Here is a 17,500-nt window from a genome sequence, read left to right on the forward strand (position 1 = left end):
ACTAGTTTAAATACCTAATATAAATTCACTTTATGCTGCCAAGCCTTCAACGCGCATGTAACATCTCTGGAGTTACAGGCGTCCATAGGCTACGGTCACTGCTTATCATCAGACGGGTCGTATGCTTGTTTGCTACCAACGTGGTATAAAAACATACATTCCGTAGCTGACCATAATAACTTCTAACTGTCCGCCTCAGTTAATCTTTCGACTTATTCTATAATTAACCTAAACTATCATTTAAGCTAATCTAATCATAAATGTAAGGTATCATAATTCAGTAAGGAAATCCATGTATGGACTGAGCGTTCTAAACTTACTTATTTCTCTATGTTCCAGCTAGATAACAGAGTACAGATAGTTTTAATATTTATTACGCTTTCAACACATTCCGAATCCCGACAAATGACAGTACATTTTAAAATATTTACAAATTACACCAACGTAAACAGTTTATCTCGTTGTCACACGTAACGCTGAAATACCGCCGTTTCGTACATAAGCCTGCTTTGTCAATGCCTGATAATGATTGTGTTTATGTTATCGGCAAATTTACCAACATTTTACCAAAAACCTTTAGATAAATTGTCGAAATTACGGAGCGTAATTATCTTTTAATGCTGACAAGCGTGATACGTGCCTAAATGACATGTTCTATTTTATTAAAATGGCTATATATTTCGCGAAAATCTAATATCCTTTAGGATAACATAACTAAGTTATTTAGTTTTTTAACTTTGAGTTTTGCGTGGCGAATATTATTTCACATTTACTTTTGATAAATCAAATAGATAACCACAACTAACATGTTTTTATATTGTAACTCGTAATGGGAAATGGCTTCGTAGTCAGCAAAAACAGATAAAACTCTTGCAGCAAGAATAAAAATAGAATATGATACAAAACAAAACCGTTTACTAGATCTAATATGGCTCCTCTACACGACGGGCCATCATACTAGCCCGCTAAGATGGTCCAGCGAGTAGAGAGGGATGGCCACAATGTCGGTTTTTCATCCGCACATCAAAGGTAGTGGGCCAGCGATGGTGTGTACGTGTCTTACACGTAGCGCATTCCATAGTGCATGCTTTCAACCATCGCATGGCCATCTCGCTTGTCCATCGCTGAGCCATCGTTTAGGGGAGCCATAACTATCGCATGGCCATCTCGCTGGTCCAGGGCTGGGCCATCGTATAGAGGAGCCATTAAGTAGTATCACAATGATGTGGCTTGCAACTGAGTGGTGCTGCTTAAGTGCAAATTTTTGTTTTGTTGCCCGTTTATTTGTATGATAACGGTAGCACAATTCCTGGTTAAACTTATGACGTCACATAACACATCCATCGAAACTCCCCACAAGCAATCAGCCCCGCAGCAAACAAATCGCAACTTTGATGAGTTCGCTCTCTTTTCACGCTCCGTAATATTCGCTCCTACACAAATAGGCACATTGTGTACTCAAAGGCGCTTTATATACTTAAAGGAGAATAGAATTGTCAGCCTGTGGGCGTATTTGGGAATTGGTTACGTAATGCGTGTGGTGGGGATCAGCACGTGGTATTTGCAACAAGCGAAAGTTTGAAAATTTTAATGCGAAAAGTTTTTTACAGTACATATGGGGCTACTCTATAGCACTAGTGCGAGAAGTAGCATATTACGTTACTGTGTCGAACATTTAAAGGGCCATATGTACTGTAAAACGTTGTACGATACATGTGCGAATAGGTAATTCGCAACTCGTGTCGATTTAAAACACTCCCTTCGGTCGTGTTTTAATTTATCGCCACTCGTTTCGAATTTCCTATTTTTCGCACTTGTATCGTAATGTACTATTTTGTTACGATGTTCACCTTTTTGGGGTATTCCACGGGTGAAGTTTATGACTTATTTTCTAAGCGTTTTTCTTCTTTGTGATGCCTGCAAGTCTCTAGGAAATTCACGTTTGTACGGAATAACGGTAGAAAATTTAACGGAATGATACTTTTGGAAGTATGTTACTCAATACTCAATATTTTATTGCAAATTCACAAACCCTGTTGGGCACTGCAATATTATTTACAATACGTAATACGTTTATGTTGTTATTAATGTACAGTCACGAAATTTAAAGGTTTTTCACTTTTGAACCTTAATACCATTACAGTATAGCAATCGAAAAGTGACAAACCTTCTAATTCTGTCACCGTATCTTATATCGCCCGGGGTACAAAAACTATTGACACCCCATTCATTAAAATTAGCTTAGTAGTTTTGTCGCCATCGCCATGGTCCACACTCAATAAAAAGAGACCTACACTGCAAAACTCATAACGTTCATACACCCTTTCATTTGTTTTTGCCGTCGGATAAAATGCAAAATTACTTTCTAATTTTTGTTATTGCTTGTTAAAACAAAGACGTTGGAATCATTTTGATACATAAGTTTCAATAGCGGTGAGTTTCCTTGTAGGTATTTTATTTCATGAATAGACTAACGTTAAACATATTTTACAGTTCAGCAAAAACATTGGTCAAAACATGGCTGTTAATCTTTCTTGTCTCAAGCCTTTCTTAGTTCAAATATATATTCATACCTGTATTGCTACACCCCTATAGAGCGTAGAGGGAAGCGCCTAATTGGTAGAGAATTTCTGATTAAAAACAATGACGCTTTATTAAAAATGCAATATACTCGGTGTTTATTTGACACAGTCATAACGCTAGGGGCCGCTCAGAGCCAGAATGTTCGCAAATGAGGTTATACTTATTTATACGACCCGTTAAAAATTCTACATCGTCCCAACCTTCGTTACGCAATGTCAGGACTTTAGTACTGTTATTCTGGGACTAATGTGTACTAAAACCGTATTAAACACTCATTATAGAGGTAATTTCGCTAGCAATTTTCGTACATTTTCTTAGGGCCTTTGGCCTACTCTATTCAATAGGTACATAGAAGGGTTCCTAACTAATTCGAAATGTCTTTTTTTTCGTTTTTCAGGGCTCTAGTATATTCAGCAATAGTTGTGTCTGATACAACACTCCAAAATAATCTGGTTCCTGGAATACATTTCCAAACAAAGGAAAGCAGATAGTTTCGGTGCATTTTTTCATCCGCTATTATTGTTGCTGACTGTGCAGAAAAGACAAATAGGAACACTTAATTTGTCAAGGTATGAGAAAAAGTTAGCACTCCTTCAAGGGTTTTAGGAGTTCTTAGCAAACGAAGGTGCATCGGGAAAAGTAGAATAATGAATGGAATTGGGAACAGGTGAATTGCTCGGCCTCAGTAACTTGTTCACGAACTTGCGAGTTTGTACTTGTATTTGTTGCAGTTTTATCAGCATCGTGTTCATTTCATCGTTTTAGGTTCATTTTTTGTTTTTTGCTATTGAAACTTCAGGTGTCTGCAGTTTGCTTGTTATTGCAGTTTCTGTAATTAGTGGAAGTTGTTTAAGAGCATGATGTTTGATTAGATTAGCCTTTCTTTTTTTTTTGTTGCTGGACGCTTAGGTTAGATAAACGAAGCAACCGTCATCCTCACCGTCATCGTCATCCGTCCGTCTTTTGGGTTATATTAGTTCAGGACCAATGGCGTACTCAAAGATATGCCTAAGCCCAGCAGTGGGCATTACGGGTGTTGATGTTGACTTAGTCGATCGCGATTTTAGAGTGGTCCATTCCAAAATGTATTCTAAGTTTTAGCTCTTTTTATGGAATTGTAGGCGTGCATAGTACCGACGCTCGGTTCGCGATTGTGCTGAGCAATAATAAAGACACTCGGCCCGATTCGAAGTTTGAGATAGATACGTCAAACATTCGCTAAAGATACGATATTGATTAGATACTTATGTCAGTGGCAAAAGTAAAATCGAAAACGTTAGGTAACTTTGACAATGACATATCCAATCCATATCTTTAGGTTTTTGACGTATCTTAAAGTTCGAATCATACCGAAAGTCTAGAGAGCAAGAAAGAAAACGTGCTAACTGTTAGGAAAGGATAACATGATTCATGACTTTTCACTATTAAAGATCGGTTATGTTAAACAGTGAGAATTATGTACATACTTATGGAATTATTCGTATGGAATTAGCTATTAATCTTTGCCTTAATCTGGCATTTTAACGTACCTATTTGTATGAAAGGATTAGTGTCTCAGCTTCTGTGTGTCTGTGTCTAAGTGGTTGCCAGTATCATAGTATATATCTACAGTTAATTGTAAACCTAGCACTTGATTGTAATCTAGAATGGTAATTGGGCCACTTAAGATTCCGAGCCTGTAGGTAACCTAATTACTAAATACTTGAGCCACACTCAACATGAACACAAGGCAAGTGTCTATGTGTCACCATGCATGGAGAACACATTTTAAGTAAATAAAATAGACAATAAATACAAACGCTTGTTTGGGAAATCGTATTTGTGTGTTTTTCAGGTTATATAAATGATATAGTTAAAAAATGCTCGCCGAGTTTTTGAATCTAGGTCAAATATAGATTTAAAATTAAAATAAAAGTAACTCACCATGAGTTTTACACGGTCTTAAACGCAATGCATCTGCCTTGCACCAATGTCAGTACGAGTGAGATGCATTATGAGTTTACGCAGTCGCTAGCGAATACGTCAGTGTCAAACTCGCGGTAAGCAACTGGACTATATTTAGGTGATTTTACGGTTACTCGAAAAACATCGTTACTTCTTTCTTTGTCTATATTTAAGTATGTTTTGTATAAACTAACGGCCTGATTTGAACTTTAAGATATGCCAACAATTCGCTACAGATACGATATGGATTACATGTGTCGGTGTCAAAAGTGTCGATTCTCCAAACAAAAACCTCACGTTTGACACTGACCTATCCAATCCATATCGTATCTTTAGCAAATTTTTGACGTACCTTAAAATTCGAATCAGGCCGTTGTAAAATCTTCGCTGGTCTCAGGTGTTGTAAAGGTGTTAAATAAGAGTGGACTGTAGTATTAACGCTGGTTTACTCCCAAATTCTAAGAAATACAAAAAGTGGCAAGGTGAGTGAAGTCGTTGGGGAATCGGATAACAACCGGTAAGTTTTTGAAAGCTCTAGGAACTGTCAGAATTTCGAATGTAAAATTGCCATAGTTAAATTTGGATATAGAGATTTGAATTATGATTAGATTTATACATTTCGTTGAATATTAAGCTATTGCATAGCTTCTATCGCGGGCCTTGAGCGCGGGGACCGAATCCAGAAATTCCGTAACGAAAAAACCTCACGCTCCCCACTCCGACGGGCACGGATCTGTCATCGTGTGTGATCGGCCATCTGTCGTGAGTTAAGCGAACTGTGACATCCACATACGTAACAATGCATCTTTTCGCACACCTTTCTTGTAAGCAATAGAGCTTAAAGTTGTATGTTCGTACGTTTTTAACGAATGTAATATCGAGTGCAAAATTAAGTACGGTCGTCTGGCTCGTATTTAGTAAGTAATAGACACGAGTTTGGCATGTTACATTGTATAGTAATGTGGTTAAATTGTGTTGTGTTGATCAGATAAGTGCCTTAATGGTCCGTGACGAACTGGTAGACTTATATTGAAGTAAACGTGTCACTAAAGCTAATCATGCGATGGTAATTATAATCTAATTTTGATAATTGCTGGTTTTACAAAAAGTTAACTGGTTAGTGCAAAAATAATGGAATAAGTATCAAGTTTTTAGACTTCTTGGTAATCTTTTTTACCAAACTAGCGTAGAAAAGGGGGTAATGTTGTTTCTGTGTAATGTAAAAGTATTAAGTCATATAATAGGAATGTTTTATTTGGCACAATTTGTAACGTAAACAGTTCACGGTTGATTTTGCACTTTCAATTCCTTCAATATTGAAGGTAATTATTACCTATACTATAGCTATTTAAATATACTGGATAGAGCAATAAAAGTTCGAAGCTCAAAGTGTTTTTATTCGTGAGTATAGGTATTACAAACTGATTACAGCGGTGGTAAATAAAAGTGTATTACTATACCCTGCCTGATGGCGTACAAAAACTTGAATAATTTACATACTAACATGCGAAATCTACATAAATACCTAGTTATTATTAATATTTAAAGTCATGTCAAATCATAAGCATTAAAATTGTATAGCAAAAATTCATAAATTGTGTAAAAACGATTATCAATTTAAAAAAATCAATAGTTTATGCTTAAACTGATTTAGGGATAACAGTCTAAAATGGACAGGCAATTTTTATTTGGATTTCATACAATACTAACTTACTAACATTTTACAGCTCAATGCCACTTATAAATCATTAGTTTATAAATCCTAGTGGGAATTGTCTCAGGATGTAGGTTGCACTTATAATGTAAAAACCAATATCCTCTTTTCTGTATCATCTGCCTATGTCTGTTTTTAATTATTAAGAGCGGTTGATATATTGCATGAAAGAGATCCTTATGACTTATTGCTACGTGATCCAAACTCAACTGCTAACGTTGATTTACAAAATGCATCTCTGCATAAACTTGGCGCTGTAGCTAAAAAAAGAGAAAATTTAATGGATTATCAACAATTCTATAATTTAATGCGGATGGCCAATGATCAACAAAGAGATATTCTTATGACTATAATTCATCATTTACAAACTTCAATTCAAGAACCATTTCAACTGCCAAAGTCTAAATAGTCATAAATACGATTTACAAGATTCAGTTACGAGACAAACAAATGTGTTACTTCTTACCGAAACTTGCATGACGCATGATAATCCGATTGAAATACCTAATTTTAATTGTATTGTTCAGTTCAAACGAGATACTGTTTCAAAAGGTGGGGTATCTATTTACCAAAATAAAGATGATATTACTAATATTATGACTCCGAATATTGAAATAAATATTGCACACGTTAGCGATGTTAATGTTAGGCGCTCAGTTGTTGGAGATATTTGTGCGTGCTTATGCAAACTTAGAAATGGCCTACAAATAGTTATGGTAGCAATTTACATTTCTCCGAATCCAAAATTGGACGAGGTGGAGCATTTTATTCATCGCACTTTACTGGAGTACACTGAAGAAGGGTCGAAAAGACTTGATACAAATGGTAATAAATTTCCACTTATCTTGGCTGGCGATTTCAACATTAACTTCGCTGATAAAAAATCAGAGCGGTTGACAACTTTTCTATCAAAAACATTGAATTTGAAAATGAATAATGATCCACAAGAGTCCACAACAAAATATGGGACCACCATTGACGCGGTATTTTCTAGATATTTAGAGGATATTAAGTGCAAACTTATGTTTCTTATTTCACTTATCATAAACCTATAGTTTCAATGATAAATATTCCTGAATAACCAACAGCTACTGTAAGATAATAAAACCCACATGTATTGTAAAATAATAAAAATATTTTAAACAATATTAACTTTTTATTTATTTAATAAAAGAAAAATTTGTTTTCTTATCGGTCACCACGCTCAAAAAGTGTAACTTGAATTAATATCAAAGAAAAAGAAATACTGCATAAATAAAATAAATAAATAATTATAATTGCATAAGTTGATACAAAATGCTATGCAATAGCTTTACCGCGGCAGTCCCCGAGTGCCACACGTCTTTTTTTTAATTTAAAAATATGCAATTTGACTTAAGTTAATTATAAGAAAATATTGATACATTAAATTAAATTATATAATATAAAACTATGCAAATGATTTTTAATACCTATGTTAGTTATTTTGCCTAACGAATACAGGATCAAAAATGAGTCAATTTTTAAACGATTCGTAACAGCCGTAAAGCTGTAAACTTAGCGTAGGTAAATTATTCTGTGATTACATTTGAACAGTTCAGGAGTTCGGATCAATCGAGCGCAGTCGAAGTTGCAATGCTCTTTGCGACTTAAGGTATCATTCCTAACGTTTACATAGCCAACGTGAATCTACGGTTTAAGCACTTTAAATTAGAGATGTCACGAATATTCGCATTCACATTCGAAATTACGAACCGTCTCGCCCGCGCCGTTTTTACAAGCTTTTATTTAACTTGTCCTGTTAGTATGTATGGGACAAATCTTGCAACTTAAATTTGACCCACTTCCCGGTTTCCGATGAAGCTGAAAATTTGCATACATATGTAAGTCGGGTGACAATGCAATATTATGGTATGGAGACAGGAGGTTGCCATAGGAACTCTGTGATAAAACAACGCAACCTAATTGTGTTTGGGGTTTTTAGAATTGTCTCTATGAGTATTAGTTGCCTGTGGAAAAAAAGTACAGTCAGCGATAAAAGCTTGGCCCAAAAATGAAATTTTTGCCAAAAACTTATTATTAATTTAGAGACTAATTCGAACTAGATTGAGACATCATAAATCATAAGGATATCTAAATGATATCAGTCGCCCTCGCGCCACTAAATGTACGAACAAGTAGGAGCAAGTCTTGGTATAAGATCGGAAACATATTACAGTTACGTCCACGAATGTCTTGTTAACGACCTGCAGGCACGTTTATGGCATGTAAATTAAGAAAATACAAAAACAGTGTTCAAGGAAAGAAGAGTGGCTGTTATTGAACTTGAGATCACATAACACGGCCCTGCGCAACTATTTGGAATTAGAGCAACCGTAAAGTTTCTTACTGAGCGATCACTCAGTAGAGAAACTATCAGTAACCACCGGTGATGGTGAGAAATGTGTAAATATATGGATGCGGCATACTTACAACTTCTTATTAACACAGTTGTTTATAATCAAATTTTCATAGTTTTTATTTTATACCACCAACTCTTCGATCTCGGCATTTTTCCGGATCCTCCAGGAGCCGTCGTCACTTCGGACAGGTCCCAGGATCTTCCTGAGCACTTTTCTTTCCGCTATCAGGAGCTGACTTTCCTCTTTTTGAGTTAGTGTCCAGGCCTCACAGCCGTACATGAGAATAGGCCAAATGACGGTTTTATAGATTCTTAGTTTTGTACTCTTACTGAGAAGCCTGGACACCAACACTTTATGGATCGAAGAGTTGGTGGCTGAGCCCAATATCATAGGCGTAACTAAATCCCACAGACTTCGCTGGCTCGGTCACCTACTCAGAATGGAGGAGGATCGCGTAGTCAAGGAAGCGTACTTGGGGCGACCAACCGGCCGTGGACCGATCGGGCGCCCCAGGTACCGCTGGTGTGATGTCGTGGAGGCGGACCTGCGTCGGCTGAATGCCAATTCATGGCAGGAAACCGCGCTGGATCGGGACAGGTGGCGTTCTCTCGTTTCGGAGGCCAAGATTCTTTTTGGATCGCTGAGCCAAAGCAGTCAGTCAGTTATTTTATACCACTACGGTGGCAAACAAGCATACGGCCCCCCTGATGGTAAGCAGTTACCGTAACCTATGGACGCCTCCAACTCCAGAGGTGTTAGTTTTTTAGAAATAAACTGAAACATACGTTCATACCTAATAGTTATGTAATACGTTGTAAAATATGATCCCGGTACTTTTTTTTTTATAAATTTTCACAGATTTTTGGTTTGTTTATAAGTGCAGGCCGTGTAGCCAACGTTACAATCGTTAACGCTCCGTAGCGTAGCGTAGTCATCTCTCTCTATCACTCTTTCATATTAGTGCGACTGTCACAATTGCGTTTCGTTCGCCACGGGGCGTGAACGATATGCACGTTGGCTACGCGGGCCGTGCAATAAGTTATGTTAATCAAAATTGTTAAAAATTTCCAATACGTTTTTATAATTTGATATATCTTTGTCCTCAGATGAGATGGCGAGTGGCCGGCGGGATGGGCGTACCGCTTGCTGCTGCTGTCTTCTTCATGCTGCCTCTCTTCACATCGCCTACCGGAGATATACGTAAGTACTGGCATTTAATTTGCTGGTTAAAATGTAAATAACAAATAACAAAATCAAATAACTGAACTACAAAACCTAAATCTAAAAATCTAATCTTAAATGACTAGATAACTTTCTCCCTGCGGCATGGTGCCATAGATGCTGGCAGCATTTCCTCGCTGTATCGCGATGCAAATTCTTTGAGTGAGGAAGCTGCCAGCTCTACCATCGCTGCGCCGGTGACGTATGCTATCCTTAGTTTTACTTATTAAATATTCTAAGTCTACCTACTGGAAATACGGAAACAAGCGTAAAGTAATAATTTTCACTAGGTATTTGAATAGCAGCGCAATAAAAAAATATAGATAATATCATTCAAGGGTGATATGTATATAATCCGGAAAAATTACATACCATTGATTTAATAAAACAATCACCGTTAACAGCTAGTATGATGGTATTCAACAAAACTCACAAAAATTACAATTTGGCTCAACACGAATCCCTGTTTCACTTACCATTTTTTAGTCTATATTATCAGTTCCACTACACTTTAAACACTTTTCTGTACCCCTACTGTAAATTTATTCGATAGCGTATAAGTTATAAGTATATTAACCTTAACTTTAACAGAGAAAATAAAACACCAAACGGAAAGTACGAGTATGTGTCATTTGAGAATTTTATTCTAGTCCTGGTCAGCAGTTTCCACTTCGCCGGATCAAACTTATTGTATGCAAATACTTAGTTTATCTACAATCTGATGCAATTTACAGGACATCACGGCACATCAAGAGCGCGCGGCTGGCGCGCCGGCGCTCAGCCCTCCACCGAAGTGGCGGCTAACAACTCTGTCAGCAATATTACAGCCCAGCTGGGAGGCACCACTTATCTACACTGTCTTGTGGGACACTTGAGTGAGAGAGGGGTAAGTCACACTACTGTAGAAATACGGGAGAAGATCTATCACCCTCCACCGAAGTGGCAGCTAACAACTCTGTCAGCAACATTACAGCCCAGCTGGGAGGCACCACGTATCTACACTGTCTTGTGGGACACTTGAGTAAGAGAGGGGTAAGGCACATTACTGTAGAAATACGGGAGAAGATCTATCACCCTTCACTGAAGTGGCAGCTAACAATTATATCAGCAACATTACTGCGCAGCTAGGGGCACCGCGTATCTACAGTGTCTTGTAGGGCAATTGAGTGAGAGAGGGGTAAGTCACATTACTGTAGAAATACGGGAGAAGATCTATCACCCTCCACCGAAGTGGCGGCTAACAATTCTGTCAGTAACATTACTGCGCAGCTGGGAGCACCAAGTATCTATACTGTCTTGTAGGACACTTGAGTGAGAGAGGGGTAAGTTATATTACTGAAGAAATACGGGAGAAAATCCATCAGCCTTCCACCGAAGTGGCGGCTAAAAACTCTATCAGCAACTTTACAGCGCAGCTGGGGGCACCACGTATCTACACTGTCTTGTAGGGCACATTAAGGAACGAGGGATAAGTCATAACAAAACAAAAGAAAAGGTTTTGGAGGACGTGCCGTTGTTACAGTCGATCGCAGAAAGACAAATTAGAACTTAATTGAGCATAGTTTTACTGTACGACTGAAAGAATTACATTTAAAAGGCTGCTAAGCAATAAAAACATGGCTTTTATAAAAGGCTTACAGTGAAGATACCCTATCATGAAAGTATTAAAAGTTCCTCGTAAAAGCACATTAAAGTTGCTTGAAGCCGACGTAACAAGCTGATCTGATAACGTGTTCATAGTCCGCTTGACCACAGCGCGCCCTACTTGCGAACTTAATCGAGGCCTGTCGGGCTATTCACCTCACTTTGACTCGTCTCTAGGGTGAGTTGATCTCTGAAATTGGAAACTAAATTTATCTTAAGTAGAAATAGAACGCAGAGGAATTTCATTTCATTCAAATGTGAGCAACGCAATTGGAGAAATATCTCCTTACAAACATCATGACATCAGATACAAAGAGACTGCTGTTCAAAGACTGCACTGTTCTGATGAGTAGATAAATGGATAGTACCTCAAAAAATGTGGTTACATCTGGCAAAACCCATGAAATTGGCATTGAAGCTTCAAAGAAATCGAGTGGAAATGTTGTGCCCCAAGCATTTTCCTTTTTTTACCCGATTGCATCAGAAAGAGGGTTATGTCTTTCTAGCGAATATATGTATGTATGTCCATTTCTTTAGCACGCTCTATAACCCAAATGGCTGGACGGTTTTTGACAAATGCGGTTTCGTTGAATTCCTCAGAATTGTGGGAAATTATACAGGATGTTTATTTAGTCACCTACCATGAACCAACTCCGAAATCGCGAAAAAAAATGGCCTTTTCATACATTATGGCTGTCTGACCTTGAAATTTTCTATGGAAGAGTTATTTTTTTGCGATTTCAGGGCTGGTTCCATAGTAGAAGTTACCTATGAATTCACCCCGTAAATTATGGCAGGTGACTAAATAAAATCCTGTATAAAATTGGAAAATGGCGGCCCGCAGATCTAAGAAAAGCTTGTTATTTTCTTTCCCTAGTAATATGGGTACAAAATGAAAGCTAGTGTAAAACCATTTTTGTTTTTATAAAGTAATTTATTTGATATACAATAACGATTAACTTAAAACAAAATTTCTAAGAAACAATATATGAAATCGATTGTCGTGCTTGTCCAAAATACGACAATTGTTGTATGTAGTTGACAGCATTTATTGTTTTTATGCATCACGTAAAAAGACACATTAAGGGAAAATTTTGACTCGTTGACTCGTCATTGTCTACGCAATGTAGCATCATAGACTAGACATTCATGCCATCATTATGTGTATGAATTAAATATTTGGCGTAATATACATAAGGCAGTCTTACGCTGGTCGCCTATAAAGGGTTGGTTAGTACTTATATATAACAACGTTCTGAATTTGAAACTTTGCCGGCGTAACCACACCAAAACCTAACAAAGGCGAAATACAGCGGAACTTTTGTTATTAAATATTCTAAATGGTTTGATAAATTTATGGCTTGGTAACTATGTTAAATTGGTTTTCGAATATTTTATTGTATTAGAAAAAAATGTTACTTGAAAAATTGAATCATCAGAGCATGAGAGAAACTTTATTTTTATTCAATCGATTCGGCTCTTTAAGCTAGGATAATTTTATTTATCCTAGTTAGTAGGGAAAAGACAGTTCGTTCATTTAACAAGTGCGATTACCTATTTATCAACTTCTCTTTAAACATGATATTTGTAAATTTTACATTGCCTGCTTTTCCTTATTCGATTCATGTGTGCGTGTGGAATAGGCTTGTCATTAAGTCGCAATTTTATCTCAAGCTACCCTAACTGCCAGTCTTATTGCCAATTCTACGCCTCATTCTAAACTTATTGTTGTGTTTGTTTACAGCAAGTGTCCTGGATCAGAAAAAGGGACTGGCACATTCTGAGCTCGGGGAAGTTCACGTACACCAACGACGAGAGGTTCCAGGTAAGTAGTTTATAATTTTACAGTGAGTACCTTTCACAATACCTATGGCAATTTCTTTACCCGTATCTTCTTTACCTTTTAGACTCTTTGATAAGATAAATTTATGAAGCTTTTAGTGAATGAATTCGAATCTTACAAGCAGTTCTGGAAGTCCATCAAAATATAACTTTTATGCTTTTAAGTAAGGTTCATATTGGCACGCTTGCAACCGTTAAATTGGTGTCTAAGTAACCTTGTATATAAATCTTTCTTTCTTTAACCTCTTTCATCCCTCTCTCCTGATTTTTCATAACCTCTTGATTATATGCTTTATGTCACGGCACCAACAAATTTGTCTGATGGAGACCCAAGATTGCCATGAAATTCCGTAAAAGAAGTAGCCTCATTGACTTTCAGGTTTAGAACTGTCTTGACCCGCACTAGATGATTGTCTAAAAAAAAGTACAGACGGAGATATATGCTTAGTATAGTTATTCTTGTTTGTTTATATCACTTATAGAACTTAGATATAAGATCTGCATTTCGAAACGCAGTGAACGGCGCCTAGAACCCATTTTGAGATATTTTTCTGTTTGGCCCTATGGTTGACTGACAGAGAAAGCCATGAAGCATTAATTCCGCCTTTTGTAAAATTTATATATTTACTAACATAAAAATAATATAAGTAATATAAGTATTTATTCCAAGCTGGCACAAATTAACTCGGTGCACTCCGAGAGACACTGCCAGACACCTTACAAACTAGCAATTACACAACAAGGGAACAAACGCAATTCCAACTCTTTATCACAGATACTGCAGCAAAGTAAATTGCAGCGCGTGATGTTTATTCATAGGACTAAGTGCAACTCAAGAATGCATTCCCACTGCGGAACGCGAGCAGGGAGAGTCCTTTGGCTAGCCGATGAAACGTGACCTCAAGATATTTAAGGCTTGGAGTGTCTCCGAAAATACTTGACCTAAAACTTTGACCTAAAGCTTTTTATACGCTTGGAGCTTTAGAGTATGTGAGTGATAATTTAGCAGAAATTACAATATACTACAATGTTCAATCCTCAATAAAAGAAACAATACAGAACACAATATTCAAAGCAGAGGTAAAACAAACGGTGGTAATATGGCTAAAGAGCGATCTCTTCCAGACAACAAGAATTGAGTAGGTGACGCAAAGAAACTAGATACGTAATCTAAATTGATAGCTTACACATATATAAAAATCGGCCAAGAGCATGTCGGGCCACGCTCAGTGTAGGGTTCCGTAGTTACTCTTCCGTCACAATAAGCTAAACTGGAGCTTAAAGTATAGTAAATTGTTAACCAAGGGATGAAACGGTACCTTTCACCCGAGTTAAACAAATAGGCAAAATTGCATAATCAGTACCTAATTAAAGTAAGTCTTTTTACTATGAAGGGAAAACTTTTTGCGATAACTCAAAAACAGCTACACTGATCATGTCCGCTATAGTTTTTATTTAATGTATTTCTTAAGCTCCACTTCCACGATTTTTTTCATATTTTTTGGACCTATGGTTCAAAAGTTAGAGGGGGGGACACATTTTTTTTTTCTTTCGGAGCGATTATCTCCGAATATATTCACTTTATCAAAAAATGATTCTTAGAAACCCTTATTAGTTTTGAAAGACCTTTCCAATGATACCCCACACTCTAGGGTTGAAGCGAAAAAAAAATTTCACTCCCACTTTACGTGTAGGGGAGGTACCCTAAAAAAAAATTTAGATTTTATTATACGACTTTGTCGGCTTTATTGATTTATATATCCATGCCAAATTTCAGCTTTCTAGCACTAACGACCACGGAGCAAAGCCTCGGACAGACAGACAGACAGACGGACATGGCGAAACTATAAGGGTTCCTAGTTGACTACGGAACCCTAAAAAGAACCATTCACCACCAGACCAGACTACTGCTCTCAAGATCTTATTTTTGGTCCGCGGAGAAAAAGCGAAGAACTAAAATGCAATAAAGTCCGGCCTGTAAAAAGGAACAATCATCGACAGAACCGAAAGCCAAATAGTTTGGAGATCCTTGGTATGGTACAGTCTAAAGATTTAATTTGTGACCCATTTCGTACCTTATCACAGTGACAAACAACATGAAAGTCGCTAGAGACGTAGAGACCTCATACTACTGTCAGCACTGACTGTATTAGGCACTAGACTCGCCCGTGTTTGGTTAGCGATTACAATGACCCAAAGCACTGCGGTATGGTGCCTCATTTTCATTGTTTAACTATTTAATTTAGTTCATTTCATCTTCCCTAGTAGGAATTCCTAGTAATTATATAATTTATATCTAAGAAAACATCTCAAAATAGACCTAGGCCCTACTAGAAATCAAAGACATTCAAATTTGGCAAGATATATCTTCACAAACTTGAAATTTTATAACTACAAGGTATCATTAGTAGAACTTTACTTCAACTGCAACTGATCGCCGACTAATTTAATTTCCAACTAGAACGTTAGCGATGCAAAATTACAGCGATACCATCTAAAGCGGATTCCGTGTGTTGCATCATTAGCCCTCTTGTGCCGGCCGGTATTAAAAGGCGGCCATTTAATGCCGTTCGTCCCAGGAAGCCAATTCTGTTTTAGTAATTTGATACCTTTTCGTTTTATTTTGATACGACCTTGAGTCAGCGTGCGCCGCTGCACTAAATAGCATGAGCTGCTAATGCTTATTGATTCTCACGAATTGAATCAGGAGTTGTCTCATAAGGTCTTCTACTTATTAAAGTGTAACAGCCGTGCAGGTCAGGATCTTGACCAATCAAATAAAACTTCCATTCATAATGAACTGTTACTGTGTTATGTACTTTTATATACCTACAAGGTGCTAAGAAAATTTGCTACCGTTAGCTTAAGAGATGGTACTTTTCGCTAAAACAATTAACTTTAGATGGATATTAAAAAACAACGTATCATTTTTTTGTTTTCATTTAACGAACAAAATAAATAAATTACAATTCTATCTAAAAATAGTCATCATATGCATTTAATGACAAGATGTTTAACACTTTCTGTCATGTCGACAATTGTGGCTTTAGGTTGTTAATTTTGAAGCTTTATGGAAATAGCGTCTTATTGACAACCAATAATATACTCCAGGAGCCGAGTAAAAATATCGGTAGCTAATTTGTAAGCATCTTATATATATTCTTCCAAACTACTGGTCTACAAGGGTTATTAATAAAACGGTCAATTGTAAGTGGTTGATTGTATGGATGTTGAAGAAAGAGTTGTCAGAATTGAACAAGTACCAATGGTTAGAAATTTTTTCTAACTGTGCTTTTTATTGGCCGCGATAAAGCGTATGGGGAGCGCTGCCATTGGTGATTTAGAAATACTGATCCGAATACTGGCCGAACCCGGCGGCTTCGTTCTAACTACATTAAAGTTTTATACAATAAAAATTTGCATTCGCAACAGAATGCATGAGATGCCTGATGACACAAATATCGTATCAAAATAAGATCAAAACCTTGTCAAATTGATAAAACGGAATCGGTCTTCCAAAACGTTGAAATGGTGCATAGAATGCACTGGCAAATCACTTAAGCTCTTAGGGTGATTAGCGTTGAGAAATATTCATTTTTGGGTACATAAAGCTCTTAAATGAACCGACTAAGTATAACGTACTCGTACATTATAAGGTACGCAGATAAGTTATTTATAAAATGAACGTCAGTTTATTTGGCCCGATTTCTACGGCCGTTGCTTTTCGAAGGTACTTTTACAAGCGGTGGCAACCGGACTGTTTGAAACAGTGCAAGGTATTTTTATTGGATGTATACACACAGCTGCAAAAGTGCGTACCCACTTTACGAATGTAATTCTGTCATAAAGCTTGTATGAACTTTAGCAGCTCGCTGTACAGCGTGTGGCAAATCTTTAATCGTCAAGAAATAGAAAAGGAACTAGAATTAATCCTTGTGTCTATGTTTTTGTTGACTCGTGGTCGTGATAATGAATCATTTATGTTTTCCATGTAAATTTTGACACCTAAGTCCGATCCAAAGTCCGTTTCAGCTCTATTCTTCTTGGTCCATAGTGCTTGTCTCTCTGATTGGGTGTCATAATACTCATAACGGACTCAGTCAAATGCTTTCGATTAGTTACAGAAAATTCTAAGTGTATAAGTAAGTGTCAAAGCATCTGGAGGCAGACC

The 17,500-nt window shown here is 37.1% G+C and overlaps 1 protein-coding gene across 1 annotated transcript in view; it reads left to right on the forward strand.

The window, feature by feature from the left end:
- LOC133527561 (hemicentin-1-like) overlaps positions 1-17,500 on the forward strand; it is a 443,871-nt gene that overhangs the window by 376,729 nt on the left and 49,642 nt on the right. The window contains exons 3-5 of the mRNA XM_061864618.1: positions 9,729-9,822; positions 10,578-10,729; positions 13,232-13,312. Of these exons, the coding sequence (XP_061720602.1) occupies positions 9,729-9,822; positions 10,578-10,729; positions 13,232-13,312 (327 nt within the window). The remainder of the gene's footprint in view (positions 1-9,728; positions 9,823-10,577; positions 10,730-13,231; positions 13,313-17,500) is intronic.

The sequence above is a fragment of the Cydia pomonella genome, chromosome 18 (genome assembly GCF_033807575.1).
Source record: "Cydia pomonella isolate Wapato2018A chromosome 18, ilCydPomo1, whole genome shotgun sequence".
Classification (NCBI taxonomy): Eukaryota; Metazoa; Arthropoda; class Insecta; order Lepidoptera; family Tortricidae; genus Cydia; species Cydia pomonella.